The sequence below is a fragment of the Gadus macrocephalus genome, chromosome 23 (assembly GCF_031168955.1).
Source record: "Gadus macrocephalus chromosome 23, ASM3116895v1".
Taxonomy (NCBI): Eukaryota; Metazoa; Chordata; class Actinopteri; order Gadiformes; family Gadidae; genus Gadus; species Gadus macrocephalus.
In genome coordinates, this window is record NC_082404.1 from 4,085,554 (window position 1) to 4,113,550 (window position 27,997).

The 27,997-nt window shown below is 43.1% G+C and overlaps 3 protein-coding genes across 5 annotated transcripts in view; 2 read left to right on the forward strand and 1 right to left on the reverse strand.

Annotated features, from left to right (window-relative positions):
* xylb (xylulokinase homolog (H. influenzae)) overlaps positions 1 to 14,239 on the reverse strand; it is a 32,307-nt gene extending 18,068 nt beyond the window's left edge. The window contains exons 1-16 of one of the 2 annotated variants that reach the window (XM_060044602.1): positions 14,106 to 14,239; positions 13,373 to 13,455; positions 12,577 to 12,646; positions 12,040 to 12,120; positions 11,596 to 11,682; positions 11,217 to 11,345; positions 10,954 to 11,019; positions 9,979 to 10,051; positions 5,464 to 5,582; positions 4,964 to 5,045; positions 4,770 to 4,810; positions 4,309 to 4,424; positions 3,177 to 3,292; positions 2,939 to 3,012; positions 2,433 to 2,529; positions 315 to 373 (exon numbers count right to left, since the gene is read on the reverse strand). In XM_060044602.1, the coding sequence (XP_059900585.1) occupies positions 315 to 373; positions 2,433 to 2,529; positions 2,939 to 3,012; positions 3,177 to 3,292; positions 4,309 to 4,424; positions 4,770 to 4,810; positions 4,964 to 5,045; positions 5,464 to 5,582; positions 9,979 to 10,051; positions 10,954 to 11,019; positions 11,217 to 11,345; positions 11,596 to 11,682; positions 12,040 to 12,120; positions 12,577 to 12,646; positions 13,373 to 13,455; positions 14,106 to 14,159 (1,347 nt within the window). In that variant the 5' untranslated portion in view covers positions 14,160 to 14,239. The remainder of the gene's footprint in view (positions 1 to 314; positions 374 to 2,432; positions 2,530 to 2,938; positions 3,013 to 3,176; positions 3,293 to 4,308; positions 4,425 to 4,769; positions 4,811 to 4,963; positions 5,046 to 5,463; positions 5,583 to 9,978; positions 10,052 to 10,953; positions 11,020 to 11,216; positions 11,346 to 11,595; positions 11,683 to 12,039; positions 12,121 to 12,576; positions 12,647 to 13,372; positions 13,456 to 14,105) is intronic. The other variant, XR_009524256.1, reaches the window with a different exon arrangement.
* A 122-nt stretch (positions 14,240 to 14,361) lies between these two features.
* Positions 14,362 to 17,867, forward strand: LOC132452172 (uncharacterized). Of its 2 annotated transcripts, none has more exons than XM_060044604.1 (3): positions 14,362 to 15,596; positions 16,172 to 16,421; positions 16,596 to 17,867. In XM_060044604.1, the coding sequence occupies exons 1-3, from the start codon at positions 15,353 to 15,355 to the stop codon at positions 17,158 to 17,160; spliced, it is 1,059 nt and encodes a 352-aa protein (XP_059900587.1). In that variant the 5' UTR covers positions 14,362 to 15,352; the 3' UTR covers positions 17,161 to 17,867. The 2 variants fall into 2 exon arrangements, with proteins under 2 accessions (XP_059900587.1, XP_059900586.1); XM_060044603.1 differs by having other exon boundaries at positions 15,047 to 15,596; positions 16,295 to 16,421.
* Positions 17,868 to 18,081: 214 nt separating this feature from the next.
* On the forward strand, positions 18,082 to 27,816 carry nub1 (negative regulator of ubiquitin-like proteins 1). Its single transcript, XM_060044701.1, has 15 exons — positions 18,082 to 18,235; positions 18,507 to 18,641; positions 18,823 to 18,990; positions 19,138 to 19,202; positions 19,525 to 19,589; positions 19,978 to 20,142; positions 20,240 to 20,328; positions 20,529 to 20,635; positions 21,414 to 21,600; positions 22,540 to 22,647; positions 22,736 to 22,888; positions 23,891 to 24,037; positions 24,570 to 24,647; positions 25,825 to 26,047; positions 26,277 to 27,816. The coding sequence occupies exons 2-15, from the start codon at positions 18,525 to 18,527 to the stop codon at positions 26,417 to 26,419; spliced, it is 1,815 nt and encodes a 604-aa protein (XP_059900684.1). The 5' UTR covers positions 18,082 to 18,235; positions 18,507 to 18,524; the 3' UTR covers positions 26,420 to 27,816.
* Positions 27,817 to 27,997: the final 181 nt, after the last annotated feature.

Here is a 27,997-nt window from a genome sequence, read left to right on the forward strand (position 1 = left end):
GAGGAGGTGTGCGGGAACAGGTATTTATAGTCAGATGTTCTTTATGGTTATGCATGGATATGGATAGGCAGGGAACAGGTACAGCTATAAGGGCATGTAAAACCGGCACACAGACGCACCCCCCCCCCCCCCCCCCCCCACACACACACAAACACACACACATATATTTACATTATATATATATACAGTATATATTGGTGATTTATATATATTTTGTATTGTTTATGGGTACGTACCTACTAAAACTTGATTTGAAAACAATACACCACGGTATACACACAAACTTACATACATACACCCACACACACACACACCTGTAAAATGTCCTTGTTAGAAGAGGCTCCTCCTGTGGCCAACACTCTGCTTCCAGGAACTAAATCACACACACACACACACACACGCACACACACGTGCATTTGGTAACCTTGGAACATTAAGAGAACACATATTTTATGCATAGACAATATTAAATAATTCATAATAAAATATATTTGAATAATTTGAAATGGGAAATATGTATAGTTCATCTTTTCAGGAGAAACGCTGCGAGACATTTCTTTTTTTATCACTTTGTTTCAACAAGGTCTCTGTTCAGTCGATCATACAGTGAATACACTTCATAAATGTTCTGTGCTTTCAAAAAAAAAAAGATCTTAGGATTTCCATCTATTCAATTTGGTTCTGTCCTTCTGTCTTTTGCACAAACATTTTCTTTCCATTCTCATCATCCTTGGCTAACCTCTTTCACACCTCTTTCTCTATTGCCCTCTCTCCCCCATATACCTTTACCCTTTCTTCTCCTTTCTTCACACCTTTATCTGCCTCCTCTCATCTCGCCTCTCCTATTAACCTTAATTGTCCTCTTCTTCGCCTCCATTCCTCTCCTCAACCTTTCAAATCCTTTCATCGCTCTAATGAGTATGTGCTTTAACCCCCACCCATTCCCCTCTCTTTCACCACACACACACCTACATGCATGCACTCAACACATCCCTCCACGCGCGTGGACAGTTGTGAGTTATACCTTTGGCAGTTATGTAAATCGAGAGGGGTTGGTGGGGCTCTAAAAAAGATCCTGTCAACTCCCAATCGGCACCTGATTGGTAGCCCTGTTCCACTCACCTCTATGGCTATCAGGTGAAACCAGTCATGACCAGCCAAGCATTGAGAAGAAAAGGCAATTATATTGATGGAAAACGGTTGTCTGTTAGTTGGATTGATGGAGTGATAGAGAGGGGGGATGAATCAGACCCTGCCGAGATGGCTGGATTACTGGAAAGATGAGGATTAAGCATGAATAATCACATGGATAAGGGATTTTAAGAACAATTCAGGTTGGATGAGAAGTTTGATAGCTAAAAGAACCAGCTGAATTGATTGATCTTATGAAATGAACAAACTATGATAATGTTTTTTAAAAGATAAATTAAACAAAGTAATAAACACTTTGGATAGTCTGTTCAGTTTGGATTATATTTGTAATTGGGTCGCGCAGCATTTTTTTTTTAAATTACTCAAATTCGTGTCGTATGCTTTGAATGTACTCAGCCTCATTTACAAGTCAATTTGGAGAAAAATAAGCCGTCGCTAAATGACGTGAAATGTAATGTGTGGGGAAAACGTGAACGTGTAGGAGGGGATGGGAGTTTCTCCTCAGGAGATAACCTTAAGTGTAGCCCTGAGAGTGGGCCTGGGAAACCCTGTTCTGTATGCATGGTTACCTGTGAAATATACCCTCTTCAATTCCCCCTGGGCTCACGGAAACACACATACACTCGCAGATTAAGACACAGAATATGCCCGAGATAAAGGCCAAAGGCATTTTTCATCTTCCTCTAAAGGTTGTGGAGTGAGTGTGCCTGTGTGTGTGTGTGTGTGTGTGTGTGTGCCTGTGTGCGTGTGTGTGTGTGTGTGCGTGTGTTGAGGGGGGGTTGGTTCAACACTTATACACTAGTAAAACAGACAGACAGACAGATGTACAGACGGATCCGGCATTACGTGAAGGGAAGCGTTTCCCATGGCAACACCTCTGTAATTCCCCCGTCAGACTATAGGTACATCATATGCTTGTGTGTGTTTGCCTGCATGTGTGTGTGTGTAAGCGCATATATATGCTTATTCAAGTACCATTTGTGCAGTTGGAAACCTCATAATTATTACAGAATCAATCAAATTAAAGAAGTAAAGAAGCAAGCTGAAAAGGTGACCGTGGTGATTGACAGTTGGTCAGGGACAGCAGTGAAATGGGCCCTGTTGTAACACAGTTTATGTTAAGTTAAGCACGTTGATATTAGTCCGCTTATTGTACCTGGGGCACAATCACAGGATTAATGTGGTAAATATTAAAAGGTCAACCGAGCTTCGCTGTCAAGTAGCTCTCAGAATAACGCCTGAGTCGCCTGATTAGAGGGAGGTTGGCAAAGCTTTCTTACTGATTCTGTACCCGAGTCGCTCCGCGTGAAGCCTCTTTGACAGAAACTGTCCTTCTAGCAAGGCTCTCACCTGCACCTGGGCACTGAAACCCGACACCTAGAGAGAGAGGGAGAGAGAGCGAGAGAGAGCTTAACGGTCTTGTTTATTTACAGTAATGGATTGACGTTTATTTCAATTATATTGTGCATGATTAATTTCAGATTTATTTAACAAATGCTGTGGTATTGAGTATCATTATGTTTCACATTATTTTACCTTTCTGCTTTGCCAATTTAAATGTATGTTTTCAATGCCAACAGAGCCGTTTCATGTTGAATCTCGAGACAGAGATAGACAAATATGCAGGGGCAGAGGGAGGGGGGTGCAGGAGAGGAAGAGGCAGGCAGGCAGTCAGACGGACGGACAGACAGACAGACGGGCTGTCAGACAAGCAGACACTCAGACAGACAGCTGGCTAACCAGAGCAGCCAGTCAGTCAATAAGACAGACGGAAGGACGGACGGACCCTGTTGTCGTGGCAGTCAAATCGGTGTACTCCCACAGCAGACGGTGTGATCTCCATGACATCAAAATAGAACCCTGACACAAACAAAGCCATTAACGAATCACAACGGAAACAGTGGAATAATAAGAACTTCACAATCTACCTTCCATGTGAATAATGCAGTCAGAGAGTAGGCAGTTGAGCAACAACCATAGAGCAGGACAAAGCTTTAGGGAGAGCTGCCAGGGTAAACCTTTACCTATGTTGCCATGGTTTCCGATAGGTGTATCCCGAAGTGCGGTGGAGAAAACCTCCCATGATCCTTCAGCGCACTCGTTTCTAACTCTCTCTCGGGTAAGGGAGCCATTCTTGAAGCTAGATACCACACACACACACACACACAAACACACCATCAAGAAGATGGGGATCAAAGCCTTTTTATTCTACCCCAGCTTTCCCAGAGAGAGCTCTAGAATGCTTACAGGTAGGAAGCAGACAATGGAGATTTAAGCCAGTTCCTTATGGCTGGGAGTCCAAAGCACGACTCACTGTACTAACCTGCCCTTTCCTCAAATATTAACTGCTCAACTGACTGGCTGTCAGTCCAAATTGAACTGTCTAAACCTTAAGGGGGAGGCTGAGTGAACTGGTCTTTCAAAATAAAGCTCATTAAAACGACGTGTGGACGTTTCATTCCCATTGAAATTGTCCTTTCCATTGTCGTTGTTTGTGCAGATTAGGAAGGCGGTCCGTGGGGAGGAGCAGAGCTGGTGGTATCAGCATTAATAAACAGAATATGGATGTGCTTTGTGGTGGTGGATAAACTGACGTGGTGTAGCATATACAGTGTTTATCGCTCGCGCGTATATGATCCTCATAAATATGTGGCCCGCTGGGAATGATTTCCATAATATTTGAGAAAAAAAATTTGAAACTGCCAGGGACTTTTTTGTGTTTGTAATGTGGGGATATCCTGCCCTTGTGGCAGATATCAACCTACAGCTTTTGGACAAACCCAAGGCTAGGTTGTCAATTTATTACAACTTATTTCTGCTCTGTCCAATGCCCTCTCCCGCTTTCACTCTCTCTCTGTCTGTCTCTCTTACACTGTCTGACATAGCCTTTTTTCTTTGCCAGCAGCTGACTATTCTCCATTCCTCTCTCTCCTCACAGTGTGATACAATTTGCATCCATTTTATTCAAACAAAATAGAAAATAATTCAGGTGATTCGCTTTCATGCTTTTGTGAAAATCTGTATGTGTGTGTGTGTATGTGTGTGTGTGTGTGTGTGTGTGTGTGTGTGTGTGTGTGTGTGTGTGTGTGTGTGTGTGTGTGTGTGTGTGTGTGTGTGTGTGTGTGTGTGTGTGTGTGTGTGTGTGTGTTTACACACCATAGTAGAGCCATGTATGACTGCCAGTCTACCGGGTTGCAGAATACATGACCTTCTAGTGCAGGACGGGGGTCTCTGATCCATGAAAACACTGTATCACTGGTGCCCAGGCTCAGCTACACACACACACACACACACACACACACACACACACACACACACACACACACACACACACACACACACACACACACACACACACACACACACACACACACACACACACACACACACACACATATATTGATGCAGATACAATCAAACTGGACTAGGGAGATAGGAAATGTATTGCTTGTTGAAAAAACGCCTGAACCCAAAATAATTGTAATTGATGTGTCCATCATCCATATCTATCGTGCCACTGTTTCATGTCTTATCATAGTAAGACGTGTTCTCTCCTACACATCCACTATAACCAGCATGACTGAGTGAGACTGGGTCCTGTACAAAGAGGCACTCACAGCCACGTCTCCTTCCCGAAGCCCCATCCCTGCAAAAGAGGCTGAGAGACCGATAGATACCACGAGAGAAGAGAACAGAGGGAGAAGAAGAAGAGGGAAGAAAGAAGAGAGAGACGTGTTCATGATTGTTCAACTAAAAATAGCAATTCTCCAAACAAACAATCAGTTTCATTGTTTTATATTGTTGAGGTTACCAGGGTTATCTCCAGTGAAGGCCACTACTCTGCAGTCCTCTGAGAACCCATGCCTGGCAACAAAGTGAGGAGAGACGCAGCCCTGGACGGGGGGGGCGGGGGGAGAAAGAGAGAGCGAGAGAGAGAGAGAGAGAGAGAGAGAGAGAGAGAGAGAGAGAGAGAGAGAGAGAGAGAGAGAGAGAGAATACCTATTCATCATTTAGTTCAATCCTCTCATCTTAATACTGAAACTACGTTTTATTAGTGCCTCAGCCAATAAAATGATCTTCAATTAGTAACCAATTAGCAGCGATGGCCTTCTTCTCCAGTGTGTGATCTTGTTGATGGGAATCGGGGCTCATTAACACATTGGCAACATATTATATTTCAGTTAAGAGTAGCTGATTACAAGGTACATGTGATACCAAGTCGATGGGGAAATTAAACGGAGTACAGATGTGAAACAACCCCACAATGTGAGCCGAATCCTGCCTGGTTCAGCCTGCCTGCGGTCCTCTTACCAGCACTGTAGTAGAGGGTTGAGGTGCTCCCAAGAGCTTCCCCAGACCAGGGGCGGTGGCCTCCAGGCAGACCTCAGACCAGCATCGGGTCTTGATGTCCAGAAGATTCATTCCTGAACCTGAAGAAAAATCGATCAATCTGTAAATCCAATAAATCCATTCATAAATTGTGACATCAACATAAAGTCCATAAGTGTTAATTCCATTTAACAGGGAGAAGTGTGTGTGTGTTTGTGTGCATCACACATTTTCTATGTGCCTATGGGGTTTTCATGTGTATTTGCATATGCATATCAGCATTTGGTATGTATGTACACCTTGACCGTTATGCAATACATTTGTCAAAAATGTATTGCATACTGTTAAATATGTGTGCGTGGGTATGAGTGAGACAGAAATAGAGAGAGAGCGAGAGAATGTGTACATTTGTTATCAGCCTGAACCAGACACAGCTCCAGAGTCACACTCTAATTGTCCCCAGACAAGGAGAGCTGTGAATAACAGTATTACACGTGTGTAGTGCAATTCCCACAGGACAAGCACTGGCAATATAACTGTCGAAATAACCATACTCGTACTTATCGTACTTATTAGTTTTTACTCAATCATGCTTATCGCAGTATTTAATGTGTCACCTCCCAACCAGAAAATAGGATTTATTTAGTTTTTGTTTTTATTTCCTGGGGAGAGTAACTGAAGAGGGTAAACTTGCGTGTTTTTTGAGGTGTGGGAGGAAACACACCTGAACACGGGGAGCACATACACATATCCCCGGCAGGCAGGTCTAGAAAAGGTTTGGTGCCAAAATTCCCATAGGGGGGGCTATAACTTCCGGTCTTAGTTAAACACTCGCCATGCCCGCCCCGATTTATAAAAAAAATCGGAAACTTGGTGAAACATGCCTTATTTTCATGCTCAACATTTTGGGACCCATACTGTCCGTCAGTATTGATCCTAATGTACAGTGAACATTTTGGAAAGACTTAAAAAAATGTCTTCTTCAGAATCATAGCTTGAAATTAAAGTTTTCATAAACATGATCTGTGGACTTGTTGTCTGATTAAAATTCTGGGATTTGGTATTGACACTGATTGTGTAAAAATGGTTGAGGTATAGCAAATTAAATATCTGCTAATTTGCTTACATTATTATACCAACCACAAGTCAACTTCAGAAGGAAGCGGCAATTTGAAAATCCGAACTAAATGCTAAGCTAAGCGCAAATAGACCATTTCCAACGCTAGGCTGCGTCGGAATGAGTAAGGAACTTAAAACTTGCCAGGAACAAAGAGGACCCTTCCCTTAACATGTGCACATAGTTAGTGTGTGCATGTGTGTGTGCGGGTGCCGGTGAATGTGTGTGTGTGTGTGTGTTAGTGAGTGAATAACAAGGACCCTGCGGGGGGGAAAGTTGCGTCTAGGAGTAATGACTGTGATTCGCTTGAAAAAGGTGGCCGCTAGAGCCCGACCGATATATCGGCAGGCCGATATTATCGGCCGATATTAGGCATTTTTCAAACTATTCGGTATCGGCATTATAATGGCCGATAAATGAATATTAAAAAAAAAATTAAAAAAAAAGTTTGTCCACCGGAGGGCGCTCTAACGCCCCAAACCCGCTGATTCAGGCAGAGTGAATGACGGAGATCGACGGAGATCATCGGTGTTGTTCATAGCTGTGTTCGAAATCATTCCCTATCACGGATATAGTGCACTATATAGGGTGCTCGCCATTTTGCAGTGGTGTTCGAATTCTCAGTGGTTAATTTCATGCGCTAAAATTTGAGTGTACATACGATGTTCCCTACTTGTTACTCCGGATACCACAATGCAATGCGGTAGTGTTCTTCCGGAGGAGAAGAAGCTGAATAACCGCGAAAACTAATACATTTAATGATGGAGTCTCCGGCTTTCGTTTAGAGATGTCAACAATTTAATTGGGAGTTAACATAGAAAATGTAATATTCAAAATTAATAAAAAAAAACTTGATCAAGTTGCATTCAACATCAATACAAGCTCCAGCTTTCCTCGGGTTTGCCCGGTTTGTTTACATGATGTGGGAGCATCTGTCTGCGTCACACAAATACCCGGCGCATTTACTGACGCAAATGACGCTCGTCCACACCAGGAGCGACCAAAGCGTCAAAGACGCTCTGGTCGCTCACAAAGTTTCGCTGCGAATTTTTCTGTTCGCTTTGGTCGCTCAAGTCGCTCATGACGTACAATTCAATTATGCAGACGCATTTAAAGGAGCCATGCGTTTAGTAGGCCCTACAGACAGCCATATCAAATAGTGAACTCTCCCATACACCTTGGCCATATTGCCGAGACGGTTTTGCTTGTTCGATAAAGTGCTTCGACAACAAGTAGGACAGTGATTCCCCCCAATATAAAAAAAATCCTAAAATGTAGGCTAATTACAACCGAGAACAAAGTAGTAGTTAAAATATGTTTCACTGATCTGGATCTGCAAATCATGATCTGCACTCATTCGTCGCATTCAAAACAAATAGACACTGGGACACATGGCTAATTTGCATACGTGCACAGGTCTGGTTGGCTCCGCAAGGCAAATAATGAAACATATCTATCTATCTATCTAGGCCTTTCTGTCTATCTATCTATCAACGCGTGTCTAGTTTTCATGTGATGTATTGTGTGTATTATCCAGTCAGACTTGTTCTGTGTGGTATTGTAGGCTACTGTCCTGTGTGGGACGAACCACCTAAATGGATTCCCGACGATTTGTGTCGTTTGGTATTAATAAAGACTTGACTATCTATCTATCTAGACTATTTAATTAAAAAATATTCACCTCAGGCTCCGTGAATAGTGGGGAATAGAGGGATAAAAGACAAGAGATATATCCCTTGTCATTTATCCCTCGTCTTGTCGATTAGTTTGTTTATGTGACGATTTCAAATACTTTTTTGGTTTTGTTTAAAGCATGCTACACGCGATTGGTTGGTTAGATTGGTGGCATGTAGAGCAAATTAAAATGATTCCCGCTTAAATACGAACGTTCTAGATGTAGCCTATAAATTCTCCCGCTTATCATCACTTGATATCCAAACCACTATGGCGTTTCGATCTCTGAACTGAAAAAGGGTGGGTTCGTACAACACCGGGTGCCCAGTTACAGCCGCGATTAATACTTCAGCCGACATTTTGTTCAGTGAGTGAATAAAGGTAGGTAGGAACCAAAGTGCCTGCCGATGTTCCCTGGGATCCACGCAAGCGAAGAGCGTCTACATTCCGATTGGCTGTCAGTGTTTGGTCGCTGAAGCGAATAATAGTCATTTGCATAAAGTTAAAAAGTTTTCAACTTCTTTTTGACGCTCTGGTCGCTCAACTTTGGCCGCTGGTAGCGTTGGTCGCTTTGGTCGCTTTGGTCGCTCTTGCCCATAGAAAGTGAATGACTTCCGGCGATTTGGTCGCTCAATTCGCTTCTGGTGTGGACGGACAGTTGGTCGCTTTGGTCGCTCTGGTCGCTCTTGCCCATAGAAAGTGAATGACTTCCGGCGATTTGGTCGCTCAATTCGCTTCTGGTGTGGACGGACAGTAGTGTTCAGCGTCGTGTCCGAATTCTCGTTTGTTCGTTCCCTATATAGTGCACTATATCATAAACACTATATAGGGAATAGTGAGGGAGTGGATAGGGAATGATTTCCAACACAGCTCATGTGTGCAAGTGTGTTCATGGTAAGTTGGCAACTGTCATACATTGCTTGAATAACAATTAAAAGAACATCCCCATCAATTCTCTAAAGTCGATAAGCATGACTTAATTCATGACTACCATGTCCAGTTTTGCTGTTGTTACGTGTTAGTTGAGAGTGAAAAGGATTTAAAGGATAACTACAAATAACCAATGTTAGGGAAATCTGTTTGTTTTGTTGGATTATTATTTTTTTATATATATCGGCATATCGGATTTTTTAATCACAAAATATTCGTATCGGTATCGGCCTTAAAAATCCTATATCGGTCGGGCTCTGGCCGCTGGGAGAGGAGGTGCGTCGGCTGTGAATACCTTGTGTGATGTGACCGCAGTCCTAGTTGTATATACAATTAGGTTTCCCACGTTGTACCGTTAATTGGTCATTTGTGTTCCTTTCTCTCAAGATTCTCCTACCAATGGAACCAAATTAACGTAGAGAGAATGAATGTATGGGTGGATGGGTTTTTAAGTACTGGATTAATAAATAAATTGTTAATTTTAATTGAATGCATTGTTGATATTTCAGTTACTTCACTAGATTGATTATTAACAGACAGATGTTTGGTGGACCGGTAACTAAGAGGAGATAGTTGGATTGACCATTTTGAAACTCCCTTAGAAAATAAAACAAAAAATTGAATGGATACGAGTAAACGTTTTTGGAACTCATCAACGACCGTTGATCTAATAACATACTTTCATAATAGATGATGGATATAGATAGGTAGAGGGTGGGGCATTAAGGGACGCACAGATCAAGGCGAGCATGGATTGAAGGGTGAGAAAAACTCACCATCACTATAGTCGATTGCAGCGTAGGCACCCAGGAATAGAGAGGCAGCAAAACTACTGACCAATGAGATCCTCTGAAACAATAGCATGCGCAGCCACACACACACACACACACACAAACACACACACAGACACACACGCACACACATACACACACACAGATTAATGGATTTTTATTGCAATGGAACCACTGCTCCAGCAGTTTGACACCTCCGGCGTAATCTCTCACTCTCTTCACCACTCCGACAACACCGTCTTACTTATCCATTCCTTATTTTTAGTGGTGACAGAAGAACACAAGACTCCCAGACTCCCCGCCCGGCGCCCGCCCACAGTTACAGCTGGGAGCTGCCCAGGGCCCGGCACCTCTCGCAAGGGCAGACGCTGTACATGCTAGGTACCGCTTCCACAAGAGCCCTGAGGAGGATTTTTGATGCTGGGATTATGAAGACTGCAGAACAGTTGTGGGAGGGGGGGGGGGGGTGTACTTCAGCCAGAGCCATTATCTAATAATATCACGATTGTATTAAAAGTATCGTAAAAGTCTTGGCTGGCCTCTCAGGGGTACGTGCCTTTAGAGGCATCTCCCCACTTCAGCGTGTCGACGGAAATCAGTTACTTGCATACGTCGAGTTCACAGCAGGAGGAATTTGGAGGAAAGCATTGCAGTGCCAATTGGCGATGCCAAGTATCGAATAATGACCGTTTCATGCTCAGTGCCTGCTTAAAGATGATACGATTTACCCGCAGACAGAACGGTGGAAGAATCATAATGCTGTTGTGGTGGGACATTCGCAATCGTAACATCAGAAACAGGTATAAAATATCGACTACATGTTACCATTATACCATCTATAAGGAAGATTTGACTGCTAATATTTCTGGTGACTATGGACAGTAACTGTACACAAGGATAGGGCTGAATGTCTTTAGGTCAAGGGTCAAACTAAAAGGTCAACGTACTCTGTACACTTACCTCTGTGTTCTGGTACTGGTCCGGTCTGGTCTGCTGGATTTTGGCGATCTGGCTCCCAGTAAACCTCTGCAGTAGAGAGAAATACATCAGAGAGAGAGAGAGAGAGAGAGAGAGAGAGAGAGAGAGAGAGAGAGAGAATATTAACGTCTTAAGAAGAGAGAAAGGATAGCAGGAGGGAAGAAGAAAAAATAGAATATAACAAAGGATGAATAGAATAGAGAAAAATCAGAGTGTGTGACTGTGGGTTTTTTGGGGATAATGACCTCATACGCCCTGGAACCGGTGATGTCCGCTAGTGTAGTGGCGCCCCCAAGTGTTGACTCGAGGTACTGGCACTGTGGCGACGTGCTGGAGTCCATCCACACCGGGCTGTCTGCCACGGCGAAGCTTTCCTGGTCCACACACATGCACTCGCTTTGAGCGTGCATACACATGCACACACTCAACAGTATAACCTCAAACACCTATCCAAGCTGCAATTCGCTCCACATAGCATCATGGAAGAATGCAATTTATAATTGTTTTGCCAATGGTCTGCTGGCTTGTATTTTGAACAATGATGGTCTGGATAATTACTTGCACCCAAATATGCACCAACGCACGCGCACATACACAAACACACAATAACACACACAAACACACCTGCATCAGTTGGCTTAGGCTCTTCTCTGGGTCCAAATGTTTGAGGGTGTGATCGGCCCCTGTGCTCCAGTAAACACTGCCATGTTGCTGGAGAGTTTAAGGTGATTGGAGAGTGAAGACATTGCCCAAAGCAATGCATGAACATGTACATACACACCAGTTTAGGTTATCAGGTTATGTGATTGTACAACTTCTGATTATGTGATTGTAGTTATGCCATTCTTACCTCTAAGTGTGGTTCTACCAGTGTGTTTACAATACAATAATTTAACTTAGATTGTGAATCACAGAGAGAGAGAGACACACACACACACACACACACACACACACACACACACACACACACACACACACACACACACACACACACACACACACACACACACACACACACACACACACACACACACACACACACACACACACACACACACACACACACACCTGTCCACTGCCAGACAGGGCTTTGACCAGGGAGAAGTCAAACCCGGCCTTCTTCATCTTGTCCAATAACAGGTCCAAAGCCTTTGGGACAGGAACAAAAAACACTGAACAAGCACGTATGATTTGCCCTTATGGTTATGAGAAACTGCATGTCGTTGTATCAGTACTTGTACTCTGTGCAATGACAATAGAGTTGAATATAATCTAAAAATAACTGTAATACCAACCCAACCATATCACTGCAAGCAAAACAAACTTGTGGAGCACGTCTATATGATGGCCCTTTCTCCTGCTCTGGGAATAAAGACCAGTGTTCAAATTAGTTAATCATCTAACCTCTGTCTTTTGTGTGTGTGTGTGTGTGTGTGTGTGTGTGTGTGTGTGTGTGTGTGTGTGTGTGTGTGTGTGTGTGTGTGTGTGTGTGTGTGTGTGTGTGTGTGTGTGTGGGTGGGTCTGTATGTGTGTGTGTGTGTGTGTGTGTGTGTGTGTGTGTGTGTGTGTGTGTGTGTGTGTGTGTGTGTGTGTGTGTGTGTGTACCTGTATCCACATCAGCACAGGGGATGTGACAGTTAACCTGTCAGCATGGATATGAACCCCTCCCTGAGTTCTGATCAGTTACAAAAACAGAGCGAGAGAGGTGATTAAATATATTTTACCTGTGACGAGTACAATATTGCTTTTAGATAATGTTGAAATCCTCTACTTATCAGTACTTATTTTATTTTATTATTATTATGATGATCCATTGATGCTGCTACTTTTTTATTTTCTATTGTATTGTTACTGCTATGTGACTGTTGAATAACCAAGTCTAAGAATTGGGCTCTTGTGTACTCTTGTGATAAGATGAAATAATAGTAACTCTAATTCTGATTCTGGCATTGTATCTTCAATTTATATAATGTAATTGTGCAATGCAAATGGTAGAACATGGTATTAACAATGCAAGGATAAGGGGTTTGATTCTCACTGGGCCAGCCATAATAATAATAATAATAATACATTTAATTTAGAGGCGCCTTTCAAGACACCCAAGGTCACCTTACAGAGCATATAGTCATCATTCAAAACTATGTAAAACAGACTAGGAATAAAAGGAAAACAGAGGTTAAACATGAATAATAATAATAATTAATAACACTCAAAGACGCCTAAAGTGAAGGGGGGACCTCACTAACCACCACCAATATGTAGCATGAACACCATGAATGCTACGAATGCATACTTGCTCATTGTATTGTTAGGCCATTTGGATGGCATCATCTTGGATGGCAGCATAGATATAAATCTGTGTGACAACCACTAGAAGACGTTTTTAGTTTTGATGTCTTACTTGAACTCGGGCAGTTCGGAGTCAAACTGCACGTTGCTCTGGTGAACCACCGTCAGAGTGCCATCTATAGCCATCACCTTCAGCTTTACAGGACACACACACACACACACACACACACACACACACACACACACACACACACACACACACACACACACACACACACACACACGCACATATAACACACACACACGCGCGCAAGCACAGATGCACAGACACACGCACAAACACACAGTTTGAATATTGCTGCTTGAACATCTTTACGACTATGTAATATACTGAAGTAAGGCCTAGCTTAATGCTAGAATTGTCCAGATGTCAGAAAACTCGTGTGTATTCAACATGTTATAACGTGAATGATGAAACATGCTATAATTCCCTACAGACGATACAATCAAAGTCATATGCATAATGTGCATGCGTCCATCAAGCACAGGTTAAGCACACAGCGAAGGGAACAAGGTTCAACATTGTGGGAAGAGGCTAGAAAAAAAAAAGAAATAAAAGCGAACAGCCAAGATATTAGAACAATTAGAACAATTACTAGTCCGCCGATTAAGAAAAACGCTTCATTAAAAACAAACAAAACAAATCAAGTATACTTTTATTAAACAAAAGCTAATGTCAACAACAGGGACAGCTTTCTTTCGTTTCTGCGCATGTGCAACATTCGCTTACGTACGATACGTCACGTCAGTAGACGTGCACGAAAATTAAAGATCGAAAAGTGTACCTGCTGCGTGCTGAAGTCAAAGCCCAGGTAGAGCGAGTCCTCTGGGGCAGCCATGGCAGACTGTGTGTTTATGAGAGACACGCTGGACACACTAGCAGGGTCCTGAACTGTCTAGAAAAGGGTTAAATATTTAAAGAGACAGCGTCTTCCTTCCTGCCTGCCGTACTCTGTGAGCACCACTACAGCAAAAGGCCACATGGAGTGAGACGAAAAAAATTAATATTTCTAAAGAATATATGAAATAGCACAAATGATGATGCAAACCCGCACACGAATTGAATTACATAAATATCCATTAACAGACAATCTGGGAAATATAATCAGAATTATAAGTAGTAAACATTCATTGGCTTGGTTCCTCAACAGCCACATTGCAGCAAAAATACAATATAAGGTAAATAAAGACAAGTAAAAATAAAAAAATGAAATAATTAGAAGCATAGATCACAATAATAAAATCAAAAAAGTAAGTTAGAATAAAATAAACGAAGTCCGTGGTATAACTAATAATAAGTTATGAGGTGTATAGTAACGAGAAAGAAATTCTTCTGAAAACTCTTTGCTCCCCCTTTGAGTTTTAGACCTTAGCGTTTAACAGGAAAGTCTGAACAATTACAGGAAGTATGGGCCTCATACATTTTTTCAGCATATTCAGCATCTTTTAAATGGACAAACTACAGATGTCATTCTGAAGCATTTTTAAGATAGGCTTCCTTAAACACATAAGCCATTTTGACCTGTAGACGAGGTGAATAAATGTTCTTGTTTTTTTATATAATATAATGTTGTGTTGTGTAAATATTCTATTGATAATTAAATTGCATTTCCTTGTGGTCGGTGCTTGGTTTTGAGCCATGTCAAACAAAAAGCCAGCAAGGGCCTCCGGAATCATTGTGCTCCACTGTTGACACAGTTATCAAATCTCAAACAGTAAAGTACAGTACACCCCTTGTGTGCATGGATCAAGGAGCGACCAGCGTGTGTGGGGAAGCCGATGTAGACCTGAACTGACCTCTCGTAGTTCATATTGCTCTGTTCAGCAGCCAAGAAAGAACAATATCAATATCGGCCCCTTTAGGATTGCCCCCTTTTTTATTTTTTTATTTAAACTTATTTAGTTTTAGTTTTTGTAAGATTTGTAGGGCCTATGAAAAAATCATGAACGATGATGAACATTGCAAATTGATTTTACGTGTTGCCAGATTAAACCTTTTGAATTTTGCAAGAAATAAGGGTGGCTCGTCAGGATGTCCTCATGCTGCTGTCTGAACTCTCCTTGCCCCGTGAGAACACCACCAAACCCCTTCGGAGCAACAGCGCATAGAGCAGGCGAAGGGAAGCTTCTCGTCCCGTCCACTGCCGAAGAAGTGGTCGATTATCTGGAATACGCAACAAGCCGGACTGAAATGGACGTAGCGTTACTCAGAGAGCAGTACAGATTGACCAAAGAGAACAAGATGAGGCAGAACCGGGTGGTCGTGTTCAGAAGAGGTGAGCTGTCCACGCTGGCACGCTTATCTACTAAGGTGTGCACCTGCGTGCAGCTGCCAGTCGTTTATAAGTAGCCTACTTCAGTATTTCTTTTTGCTCTGCGATTAAGTTTGGGGTTATATACATTTCTTCCTTGTTTTTTCTACTGAACGACCATTCAAGGAGGAAACGATAAAGGGATATGCGAAATGGCTGACGCATTTTCTATTTGCAGGAGAATTTCCTTTCGAAAATTATTTAAACGCCAATAAAAAGTTTTGAAAGAGACCCGGACACGTACCGGTGCTTCACTTCGCTTTTGCGTTGATACGTTTGTCACTTGGTCATCTGAATGATCTGATGAGCCTACTAAACAGTTACCCTCCTCCACAAATGGGATTGTTCTTTGTAAATATTTTGTTCTTATGATTGTTTTGGCCTAAACTGATATATTTTAATTTCCAGTAATCTTCCACCTACACTTCACTCTCATACCTGACCTGCTCTGGATGTTTGCTGTCCATTTCTCTTCTCCATTTTGATATTTTCCTTCTCTCTGTCTATATATCTTTATATCCATCTTCATCTTTTTACAGTTTCAGAGGACCTCACTGAGGCCATGCGCATTATCCCCGTCGCGCAGGGTTTGTCCTCTTCGCTGTGGTTAACCAACAGCAACAGGCCTCCGGACTTGACCCTGTCTGTTGACCCAACTCCAGCGACCCCTGACCCCTGGCACGATCACTTGGCCCTCCACCGGTGCCCCAGCACCCCTCCTGTGGTCACACTATCACCCCCGGCACAAACCAGCACCGCCGCTGGTTCCCATTGGCCTCCACCACACAGGCTCGTTGTTGTTGTTGTTGATGTTTCTCGTCATTATTGCAGCAAAGACAGGCATTATTGGGTTATATTCTGAAACTATACTTGCGTAAAAATCAACAAGTAACTGATGAACCAAATAAACAAAAAGGCTGACCGACTGGTTTTCTTACTAGGCTGTTGTTTCTTTCTCTCCAGGAGGCACTCCGAGGCGGGGAGCTTTAAGCCAAAGAACAAAGTTGAAAGATATGTTGACTCTGCAGCGGGTTTAAAGGGCAGCTGCCCCAACATCTCCTCAAAGGATCCGCTCCCTGGCTGCGTCCACATGGCAGGAGCCCGTCAGCTGGACGGTTTCCTCAAGATTGCTCCCAGAGAAGAGGGCGGAGGTGAGTCCCTCACTGGCACCTCGGAGGGCTTCTCCTTTGAAGGCTCTTTCACAAGTTTGGAAGAGAGTTACACCCCTCCTGGTTGCTCCCTCACGCCCTCAGCCTGCAGTTCAGTCGCTGATCCATATGAAACCGAGGATTATGAACAGCCACTGGAGGGTAGCCATGGTGGCTACGGCCTAGCGTGTCCTGCGTTCGGGGGGCTTGCTGCGCCTGTGCCAACCCCCAACCGAAGCCAGAGTTTTGGGGTGCAACCACTACGACCTACCCTCGTTCCTGATCAACACCATTACTCCACCTACTATCCTTTCCCCAACAGGAGGTCCATAAAAAAGTCTGAGGCAGCCAAGAAACTGGGCATGTATTCCAGCTTTTAACACTGAACATTGGATTGTGGAACAATAGCATGACGATAAGACCCTCTCACAATAAAACGCCCTGCGCATCAGAGAACTACTCTCCTATTTCTTTATCTTTGACTGTTAATGTGGAGGAATGGATGTGTTGAATGTACCTATGCTCTTTGAATTACGCTTTAATTTGTACGCTCTGAATCTCTATGTAATGTAGCATCCCTGAAATGCTTTACTGAAAGGTTGACAGGGTTGGGCAACAGAGATGTTGGGTGGATTGGGCTGCTGTAACTTTTAACTAATCTCTTTTGAGGGTCATCGACACTGCTTTAAAGTACTCATGAAAATGAAATTCTATGAATGACTAAATCAGAATCAATGTAATTTTTTTTTATATTGGTGTCAATGAAATATTGACACAATTGAATGTGAATTAAAAAGACACAGATTGTATCCTGTTGCATTTCTGTAGCTTAAGAAATTGTAATAAGAGGCTCAATAACATTTTATTTTGCTATTGTGGGCACTGTTGTATAAACAACTGAGGCTATAGCATTATACAATGTTATGGTACATTGCACTATAGCATTGTGCATTATTGATCATATAAAAATGTTATTTGATCGTCCGATCGTTTTATTCCTTTACATATTAGTAGGCTTAATGTGTGTAGAATAAATCGTATGTAAAATTTTTTATAATGTGGGCAAATAAATTAAATAGTTCAGTAATTTGTCATTTAATTATTTGCATTATTTTAGCCCTACACGAGATATAATATTATGCATTCAATGCAAACAATATAAGCGTTTATTATATGTGCGTTCATATAAATATATATAGATATATATATGTGTGTGTATGATATAGATTAAATAATGTGTACAGATAATATGAGCGCATCCGTCGGGGGCGGGGCTTGTGTCGGCTGTCGGGGCGGGCTTGTGTGACGTGCCTTCATCACATGTCAAAAAAAGACGAAAACAAATACAAACACAACATCGACCTGGCGAAACGACAACCCAATGTTGCTCCCTGAACTGAAAGATATATAGCATAGTTTTTAATACACGTGTCTCCGCTAATATATTGACTAAAGGTATTTCATGACAACTGTGTGTTTTAATTTACCAGGAACTAGCCGTGGCATGTCCCAGGACCTAGCGATGCAGATGAGCTGCGATGTGCCAACAGTGAACAGCTAGCCCATTGGCTACAATGTTTTCCGTCCACGGACTGTTCTGCGTTTAAACATGATTAATGTTTTAATCATAATGATATGTGATGACGTGGAGCAACATGTCATAATTTCCCGTTTCTAAACGTGCTCGCTGGAGGAGAGCTTGATACTTTCGGTTTGCTCCCTTCAGTATTGTTTGATAGAAGCCATGGCGGAAGAAAACCTTGAGGCCAAGTTAAAACATCACCTCAAACAAGATAAGATCCAGCTGTGGAACCCACCGTACACCAATGACAACAACGAGCCCGGAAAAACACAGATGCAGGTCAGTGAAACATACAGGACAATGAAATTATCTAGTCGTCCCCCAGAAGTAGGCCTTTATATACACTAGCGCGACAGGGCAAATCTTGAGTGCATTACAGTAACTATGACCATGGCTGTTTAATTTCAGCAACGTGTGTGTGCTTGTTTACTACTCTTTCGATCTGTCCTGTGGTTTGTAGGACCTGGCAGAAGGCTATGCCCCTATGGTAGGCTTCTCTGTGTCAGAGGTGGGCTCTGTGTTGGAGGCCATCAGAGCCCAGACGGTGAAGAGAGGCCAGGGCAACAAGGCCTTCAAAGAGACTTGTGTGGCCACATTGGAACTGATGCTGCCCAGGGATGGGAAAAAGGTGTGTGTGTGTGTGTGTGTGTGTGTGTGTGTGTGTGTGTGTGTGTGTGTGTGTGTGTGTGTGTGTGTGTGTGTGTGTGTGTGTGTGTGTGTGTGTGTGTGTGTGTGTGAGATATCAAGTGAGTAACAAACTGTTATTTGTTTAAAGGAAACCAAGAAAAAGAACTACCTGGAGACCAAGCTTGATTTTCCAGTCCAGGAGATCATGAACAGGTCACTTGCCTCATCTCACTCTACCCACAATGCATTTTAACCACTCTAAACAGTAGGACATCAAATGGTCCAACAATTAACATGTTTGATCATTATTCAGAGATTGATAATCTAATGCATCCGATCTTGTTCACCAAATAAATAAATCATTATTATTCAGGATTAATTAGTATTTTTCATTCTAGGAAGATTGAGAATGATATTGTCTAAACTAGAGTGTTGCTGAAGTACCGACATTTTCTTGGAGGAAGTGGCAGAGAGGGTCGTGTTTCATGTCATGTGTGATGTGTTCTTGGTCAACTGATGATTTTTCCCGCTACAGAATTGGAGAGAAGTACGGCTTCAAGTACATTAAGTTGATTCTCAACGGCAAAACTCTTTCTGCTGGTGAGTGTTAGCTGTTAGTGGGCTAGGAGGTGTAGCATAGAGAACAGGCTACTGGCTAAGAGGGATTATTCTTGCTCTCTGAGCGGGGGGGGCTGCATACAAATCAACATTTAGCTCTGGTTATCTGTCGTATGTGTTTTCGCACGTTGCTTCTGCCTCAGTTTGTTTTTAATATATTTGGGGCTGGACATGAGTACATATCACACATATCAAATGGAACAACAGTATTAACATATATGACCTGTAAAGCCTAACGTCTTTACAGGTCAGTATAAATTAATGAAAGGAAAATACTGTCATTTAGAATTGACTGAACATTTTGAATTGCAAAACATTTAGCAGAATGGCAACATGGCTGTACGTGATGTATGCTGTGTGCACCCCCCAGACCAGCGGCTGGACGAGCAGGGCGTGAGGAACAACAGCAAGATCATGGTGCTGAGGGTGAACGAGGAGGACCGCAGGAGACAGATCACAGAGGAGGAGCAGAAGAAGAACCAGAAGGAGAGCATCGACAGAACGCAGAAAGGCTTCCAGATCCTCTCAGAGCGAGGTGTGTGTGTGTGTGTGTGTGTTCCTATATTATCAAGGTCTAATGGCTCTTGTTTTATTGTATTGAATTTGATGTTCTTCTTTTGGTTTGGCGCCAGACGGCAGTGAAGACCCAGAGACCACACCCTTCCTGGAGATAGCCGACCAGAAGGGAAACCCACTTCAAATTCCTCACGAGGAAAAGAAGGTTGGTGTGTGTATTTCAGACAGCCATGGTTGGCTGTCTCACCTGTGTGTGTGTGTGTGTGTGTGTGTGTGTGTGTGTGTGTGTGTGTGTGTGTGTGTGTGTGTGTGTGTGTGTGTGTGTGTGTGTGTGTGTGTGTGTGTGTGTGTGTGTGTGTGTGTGTGTGTGTGTGTGTGATTATAAATGTTTGGTCTCCTCACCAGGCTCTGATCCTGGCCATGGGTTTCCATGAGAAAGGTCGATCTCTGTTGAAGAGGAAGCAGCACGACAACGCACTGTGTCACCTGCTGCAGGCCGACCAACAGTTTGGGTAGGAAGACACTCTCTGGTCCCGCCTTCCTGACACTGTTGGAAGACAGGGCTAAGTAGTGCTTGACCCTTAGCCTCTAGGGCCCACCTAAGACCTACAAGCTTGATTGATAACAGACCTTGAATTGATAAAGGATCATTTATTTAAAAGTGAAGTAGGTGTCAGTTTTCTGTCTGTTTTCAGACTAATGTGATCTGTTGACTGCAAAAATTGTGGTGTGGTGGGTGAAACAGTTGTGTGTGTGTGTGTGTGTGTTAGGGCTGGGCGGTATATCGATATTTGAATATATGGAACGAGATGCTATCGTCAACATCAATATAGTTAATTTGAGTTGAAATTACAGCGCATGTGCTCCAAAAAGAGCACAACGACGCAGGCAGGCTGGAAATGAAAGCACAGTGGTTCCCCAATGTTGAATGACGAGTTGGAGCGCGGCAACTATGTTATTCCGTCAACAAATATCGATATATATATCTTATAATATATCGACAATCTGCTTGAAAATATCGTTATGACTTTTGGTCCGTGTGTGTGTGTGTGTGTGTGTGTGTGTGTGTGTGTGTGTGTGTGTGTGTGTGTGTGTGTGTGTGTGTGTGTGTGTGTGTGTGTGTGTGTGTGTGTGTGTGTGTGTGTGTGTGTGTGTGTGTGTGGGGGGACTGGACTGGACCCTCTGGTGCCCGGGAGTGAGGCGGGTATTGGACCCTAGTCTGTTGTATCTACCAGTGTGTCCGTTGACAGTGGCTTGGGTGTGTTCCCTTGTGGGTGTGTCCTCCTCCAGGCGCTGTGGCTCCGCCCTGCTGACCAGTGTGGATAACTACGCGGTGCTCCAGCTGGACATCGTGTGGTGCTACCAGGCACTGGAGGCGCTCTCCTGTCTGGACGACGGCAAGATGAGGCTGCAGAAAGCGGAGGACTGCTTCCTGCACTGCTACGGAGAGCAGCAGCAGAGACTGCTCATGATCAAGGTACTCGGAACAAACACACACACCCACGCACGCACAAACTCACTCACTCACGATTAAGATACTCTGATACACACTCACTCACTCACTCACTCACTCACTCACTCACTCACTCACTCACTCACTCACTCACTCACTCATGATTAAGGTACTCTGGTACACACTCATTCATTCACTCACCCACTCATGATCAAGGTACTCTGATACACACTCATTCACTCACTCACTTATGATTAAGGAACTCTGATACAAACTCACTCACTCACCCACTCATGATCAAGGTACTCTGATACAAACTCACTCCTTCACTAACTCACTCACTCACTCAACACTGAGTGATTTCCCATCATTCAGGCACCCAAGATGGCAGCACACGTCTCCTTCTGTCTCTAACTGTGTCTGTTTGTCTGTTTGTTTAACTACTGTGACTGTCAAGACTTTTTTTAAAGTGAAGTAGTAGCTTATTACCTCGTTATCTCGGGAAGACCTGGAACGCCTCTCCTTGGACAGAGACAAAAAGGTTGCAGCTACAAGTCTTTTTTTGGCTTCAAAAGAAAAAGAGATTTTTAATCTCAATGAGACTTCTCCTGGTTAAATAAAGGTTAACTAAAATAAAAAATAACTCAACTCCTAACCATCGTCTGTCATCTAAAATCGAATTGTTTTACAGGTTTCAGCCCTCCCTGCTAAAGTCCATACATACAGAGCCTATTTTTATTCCTGTCTTTGTAAGGTTATTTATAGTGTGACTACAGTCAACCAGGCAGCCAAACCTATTTAGCAAAGGCATGATGTCCTTGTCGGACTTATTACAGTAAACCAACAACATTTGCCTGAAGACACTTTGATACATAGATACATACCTTCTCCTACACACAGTGCTGTCACCCACTTTGTGTGTGTGTGTGTGTGTGTGTGTGTGTGTGTGTTTGTGGTACTTAGGGGAGCCAAGGCAGGGAGGAGGTGTTGTTCCTCAGACTGTACCTGCTGCAGAGTCTGCTCTCCTACGTAGAAGGAAACGACAGCCAGGCCGCACAACAGCTGCAGAAGGTACAGAAGAAGACTTTTAGTGCTAAAATGGCATCCCCGTAACCATTGTTATCGGTTTGAGGTTGGAGATGTGCTGTGTGTCCACTAGGTGGAGTCGTTGTACAGCCGTCTGTGTCCAGACCTTGATAAGATGACCCAGCTGATGAGCCTGGGGTTCAGTGAGAGAGAGGCGCGACTCGGCCTCCGCGCCTGTCAGGGAGACGTCGAGGAGGCCGCCATCCACATCACCAACCGCAGACAGGTAAACCCGCACTCGGACAGGTGAACACGCACGCGGACAGGTGAACACGCAGGCAGGCAGGCGGGTAAGAAGGCAGGCAGGCGGGTAAACAAGCAGGCAGACAGGTAAACACGCAGGCAGGCTCCCCATTGTTGTGTGCAAGATGCCTGTAAGAGCCATATTTATCAAATATCTAGTTTGCCTATTTTGAGTTATTACTTTTTATTTTATATGATTATTATTAAGATTGCGTATTAGCATGGACCCATAAGGCTTCCGTAGAGTCATGATGTCAAAAGAAGTGACATCCTGATTTCATGCCTTTGTTTGTATTGTTCCCTTTATACAAGTAAAAGATCAAACTAACTCCAGAGCCATGTCATTTATGGGGTCAAGCTCATTGCTTCTTTAGGCTTACCTTAAGTGTTTTGAAGAAAATTGGAAAGACAATGCAACATTGCCCAAGATAATTTTATGAACTACTTGAATATACCTTCTAAAGAACGATTATCCGAAGCATGAACCAGCGTATACGGTGTTCATGGTTATTTAAATTGACGGCGGTGTCATGTTATAGTGTGTTTTCTACCCCAATGTATGGTGAAACCGTGCATTAACCTCTTAAGCTCCAGCCTATTTTTAATTGTCTAATTTGTCTAATTAATTTGCTTGGTGTTTGAGTTGTGTTTGGTGTGTGTGAAAATGACTTGCATGTGCTTGTAGCGGAGTTTCTCATGTTTAATTTGATATGACTATTTCTACATAATAAGGGCAGTGTTGTCCAAATCTGGGGAGTTTAAGAGGTTAACTGCATTGACTCAATGAAGGTTCAATTAATTGACCATCAGTAAGCGGTGAGGCTGACCGTGGTGAACCCCATCAGTAAGCGGTGAGGCTGACCGTGGTGAACCCCATCAGTAAGCGGTGAGGCTGACCGTGGTGAACCCCATCAGTCAGCGGTGAGCTTGACCGTGTTGAACCCCATCAGTCAGCGGTGAGCTTGACCGTGTTGAACCCCATCAGGAGCGGGAGGCGCTGAAGGAGCGCGAGGAGGCCAAGAGGAGCAGCAGGCTGGAGGCCGTGGCCGTGCTCACAGAGATGGGCTACTCCAGGGCCGACGCCTCCAGGGCCCTACATCAGGCCCAGGGGGACGTGAACCGGGCCTACGCTGTGAGTACCTGCATTATGATGGAGTGAGATGGACAGGAATGTATGGGAGAGAGAGGGCATGCAGCGAAGGACCACGGGCATTAATCTAACCTGGCTCGCTGCGATGAGGACTGAGCCTTTATGGTACGCGCTCTACCCAGTGTCATTTTTATTTCCAAATGCCGTCACACCAACGGGCGCAGACCAAAATGCCTCTGGACGCCATTGGACAGGCCCTCAACCAATCAGAGCTATGAAATGGGTGACTCAGCTCTTAGCCACGAAAACATGACCTGTTTCTTCTCAACTAGCTTTAAGTGCAGTCGCCTGTTCTTCCTTCAGTTAAAATATACCTTCCAGTTTGTTTAATACTGTCTTTATAGAACAATCACCTTAAAAATTCAGAATCCTGGTCCATCGTTTGTAAGGATAGTTTGCCTATAGTTCCTTTGTCCGCATGTGTTTTGAGTTACCGGTATTACCATACAACTGCTGAATCTCCAAACATCTCTTGACTAACCCATCTTTCCTCTTGCTTTGCGTTACTTGGTAGATCCTTGTCGATGCACAAACTGTCTTGGTGACCAATAACAACTCCGAGAGCGCCGTCAGTGAAGAGCTGGTCCAACAGGTAGGTGGAGGTCACACTGAGTGGTCGGTGTTAAAGGGGTGATATCATGCTTTTTTGACTTTTCCCTTTGCTTTAGACTGTTATAAGACGTATGTATAAACGGTTTATCTCTGTTCTACAAAAATCTGAGTCCAAGCCAGGGGGAGTATAAGCATCGACCGAGAACGCTTGTTTGCGCTCAAACTTTACTTCTGTAACAGTGTGATGTCAGACTGCAGTGGGCGGTGCTGAAGGGCAGAAGTCCCGCCTCCCGTCTAGCCGCATTGTTTACAACTTCTCGGGGGCGTTTATCTGCCGAAGCACGCGCAAAGCGTTCAACCAATCACAGCAAAGTGGGCGTGCTGACCAATCACAACAGACTGAGCTACTCGGGAGGGGGGCCTTAAAGCGACATGATACAAAACTGACCATTTTTTAAAGACGCTGAAATTGGTTTTGCAGAAATTAACAGTGTGTAATTAATAAGGGGTATTTCTAGCATACAGGCATGTAACCTAATTCTTGTAGTACCCCCAAATGCAATTATTAACCCTAAAAAAGCAGGATATTGGACCTTTAAATACTGTGGAGGAAAGGGGAGTCAACCCCAAGAACTGGGCGGAGTCAAGCCTTTTTTCCTGATTCAGATATTCAACAGAAGAAAAACTCATCAGTGTATGAGGCTTTTTGAAGTTGTATTCCGACAGTGGCTAGTCTACACTGCTTTGATTTGAAACCTTAACAGACACTTGAATGTTGTTGTCCAAAATTGTGTTCTCTGTTAACCAACCATGCGCTCACAGATCCCCACCTACAAAACATGATCGGTCTGAACAAATACGAGCCAAAGAGAGTGAAACGCCCTGTTCACGTAGATTAGAGTTTGTATGCCATGAGACTTTACATATTAATCTTAGATTAATATAAGACTTTAATTTAGATATTAATTTAAATTCCGATTTGTGAGACTGACTATTAACCCTTGCATAGAAACATTGCGATCAAAATAATTATTTCAAATATTTATATATTATTACTAACTTAAAGATTTCAGTTTTGTTCTCTTTGGCGCTCATTGCCCATAGATCCCAATTGTCCTAATCCTAATCCGTCCTCATCAGCGGTCAATAAACTCTTAACCATTGAGTCACCTCATTGGGCGATGGATAGTGACTTCTTCCTCTCCTCGGCCCTCTAGCTGTTGTATCTGGGCTTTGAGAGGCAGGTGTCTGAGACGGCTCTGAGGTTGACGGACGGGGACCTCCAATTAGCCACTCAGCTGTTGCTAGACAACCAGGGCGTCCTGTCCCCCGACCTGCTGTCAGCCTCCCCACCCTCGTCCCCCTCCGAGGAGCACAGCAGCTCCTCGGATGACCCCAGCACCTCCCGGCACCGGCCCAGGACCTCCTCAAAGGCCAAAGGTCAGACCCCCATCAACACACATCACACGCATAGAATATAGATGTGGAAACGACCTGTGTATTCTAGTCCATACAGATACAGCCATCCACTGAGAAACTGTGTGTGTGTGTGTGTGTGTGTGTGTGTGTGTGTGTGTGTGTGTGTGTGTGTGTGTGTGTGTGTGTGTGTGTGTGTGTGTGTGTGTGTGTGTGTGTGTGTGTGTGTGTGTGTGTGTGTGTGCGCGCGCAGAGGACCGGGAGCTAGTGAACGAGGTGCTGGAGGACATCTCTCGTCACGAGGAAGACTACCTGGACCTCACCCTGGAGGAGGAGAGCGAACTGATCGCTACCATGAAGAGTTACCTCAGCCGGGGCAACGCACACGCCGTCTAACACACACAAAAACATTTAGATTACATAAGCACACACATGCATACATCGTACAGCCAGACAGACAGACACAATCTCTCTTTCTCTAATGTAGACACGGACACACACACTCTCTCAACAGTCTCACACACAATAATGTCATACAAAGTTGACATGAACTTCTGTACATGCTTCATAATATTCAATTGTGCCTCGCAGTTGCCCAAACGCGTTTCTGCACACAGACAGGGTATGTCATCAAAAGCAATAACTTCAAAGGTGAGACAGCCGACCTTGGATTTATTTGTTTCCCTTGTCTCATTCCCCTATACATAATCTGATGATAATATGTTGTTCTGTAATCAACAGAATTTTTGGCTGTTCATTTGATTCATTCTTTGTTTTCAAGTTATTTGAGAAGATCTCAGATAAATTCTTTACATTTAACGAAAGTGATCTAGGACGATCTGTTATTAGTTTTCATATTTATAAAATTTGCTTGGCTGTACAATTTAAATCTCTTCTTTAGATTTATTTGTATTTGTTTTTTTATTTTTGGGAACTTCATTATTTAAACTCCAACTGTCCTCAGCCTGATTTTTACTTTGAAATTATGAATTTTACTTTGAAACTATGACTTTTACTTTGAAATTATGAATTTACTTTAGAAATTCATAATGTTTAATGATAAAGCAAGTCCGATCCTAGATCGTGTTGGTGTTTTTTTACACAGTGGTTTGATATTGAGCTGAAGGTTCTGCCCATTTAAATCGTGGGGGAAGCTCGATCGGTTATCCACCACCAACCAAGGACAGAGGGGTTACTGGGTCGCTGTTGTTTCAGTTGAAATGGATCCCAGTTAAACCTTCATAATGACTTTTTCTAAAGGACTTACGTTTCTGATAATGCTTTGTAAAACGTCTTCAGTGCAATTTATTTAAAGTTAATTTTAAGTTAGTGAATATGTTGCCCTCGACATATAGTTTTTTTATAACAAAACTCATTGCAATTTGCATGATTTATTTTCCTTAATTGAAGAAGAAAAAAATATTGTTTGTCCAAGGGGAAAGGTTTTTTGTTTGTTTTTTGTGTTTGAAGTCCTTGGTAAAGAATATTATTATTGTTATGAGTTGTTATGAATTATTATTTCATGTGGTTTTTAAAACTGCAATAGCATGTTAACATTTGCCGTATTACCGGCAATATCATGCCGAGCGAGTGTTAATTTCATGTCAAATTTTACTATTCATTTGTTTAGGGGAGACATTTGTTTGCTTTTTCAACGTGCACATATTTTCTGGATGCATTGCATTGATTTGGAATTCTATCGTATTGAAGTTTCCGATGCAACAGCACTTTTTGTTTCATTGAAGCCATTTGTTGTTCTTATATATAATTCAGTAAATACAGATTTGAATATCTTCAGTGGTCGATGTGGTTTGTCTGACTGTTTCTGAATGTTTCACTTGAATAACTCACTTTTAGACAAATGTTCTCATTTAGCCTGGTTTAGTCTACGGCTTTTCATTACAATTATATACCTTATTCCACTCATAATACACCTTGAGATTACACTTCTATTTTCCATAGTGCCAGATTTAG

Excerpts from the sequence above, each read along its gene's own strand:
- LOC132452172 (XM_060044604.1), top strand. The coding sequence starts at position 15,353 with ATGTCCTCATGCTGCTGTCTGAACTCTCCTTGCCCCGTGAGAACACCA. Across the intron at positions 15,597-16,171 it reads GGTGGTCGTGTTCAGAAGAG|TTTCAGAGGACCTCACTGAG; the intron begins GTGAGCTGTCCA and ends ATCTTTTTACAG. Across the intron at positions 16,422-16,595 it reads CATTGGCCTCCACCACACAG|GAGGCACTCCGAGGCGGGGA; the intron begins GCTCGTTGTTGT and ends CTTTCTCTCCAG.
- nub1 (XM_060044701.1), top strand. The coding sequence starts at position 18,525 with ATGGCGGAAGAAAACCTTGAGGCCAAGTTAAAACATCACCTCAAACAA. Across the intron at positions 20,143-20,239 it reads CCAGATCCTCTCAGAGCGAG|ACGGCAGTGAAGACCCAGAG; the intron begins GTGTGTGTGTGT and ends GTTTGGCGCCAG. Across the intron at positions 24,038-24,569 it reads ACGTGAACCGGGCCTACGCT|ATCCTTGTCGATGCACAAAC; the intron begins GTGAGTACCTGC and ends GTTACTTGGTAG.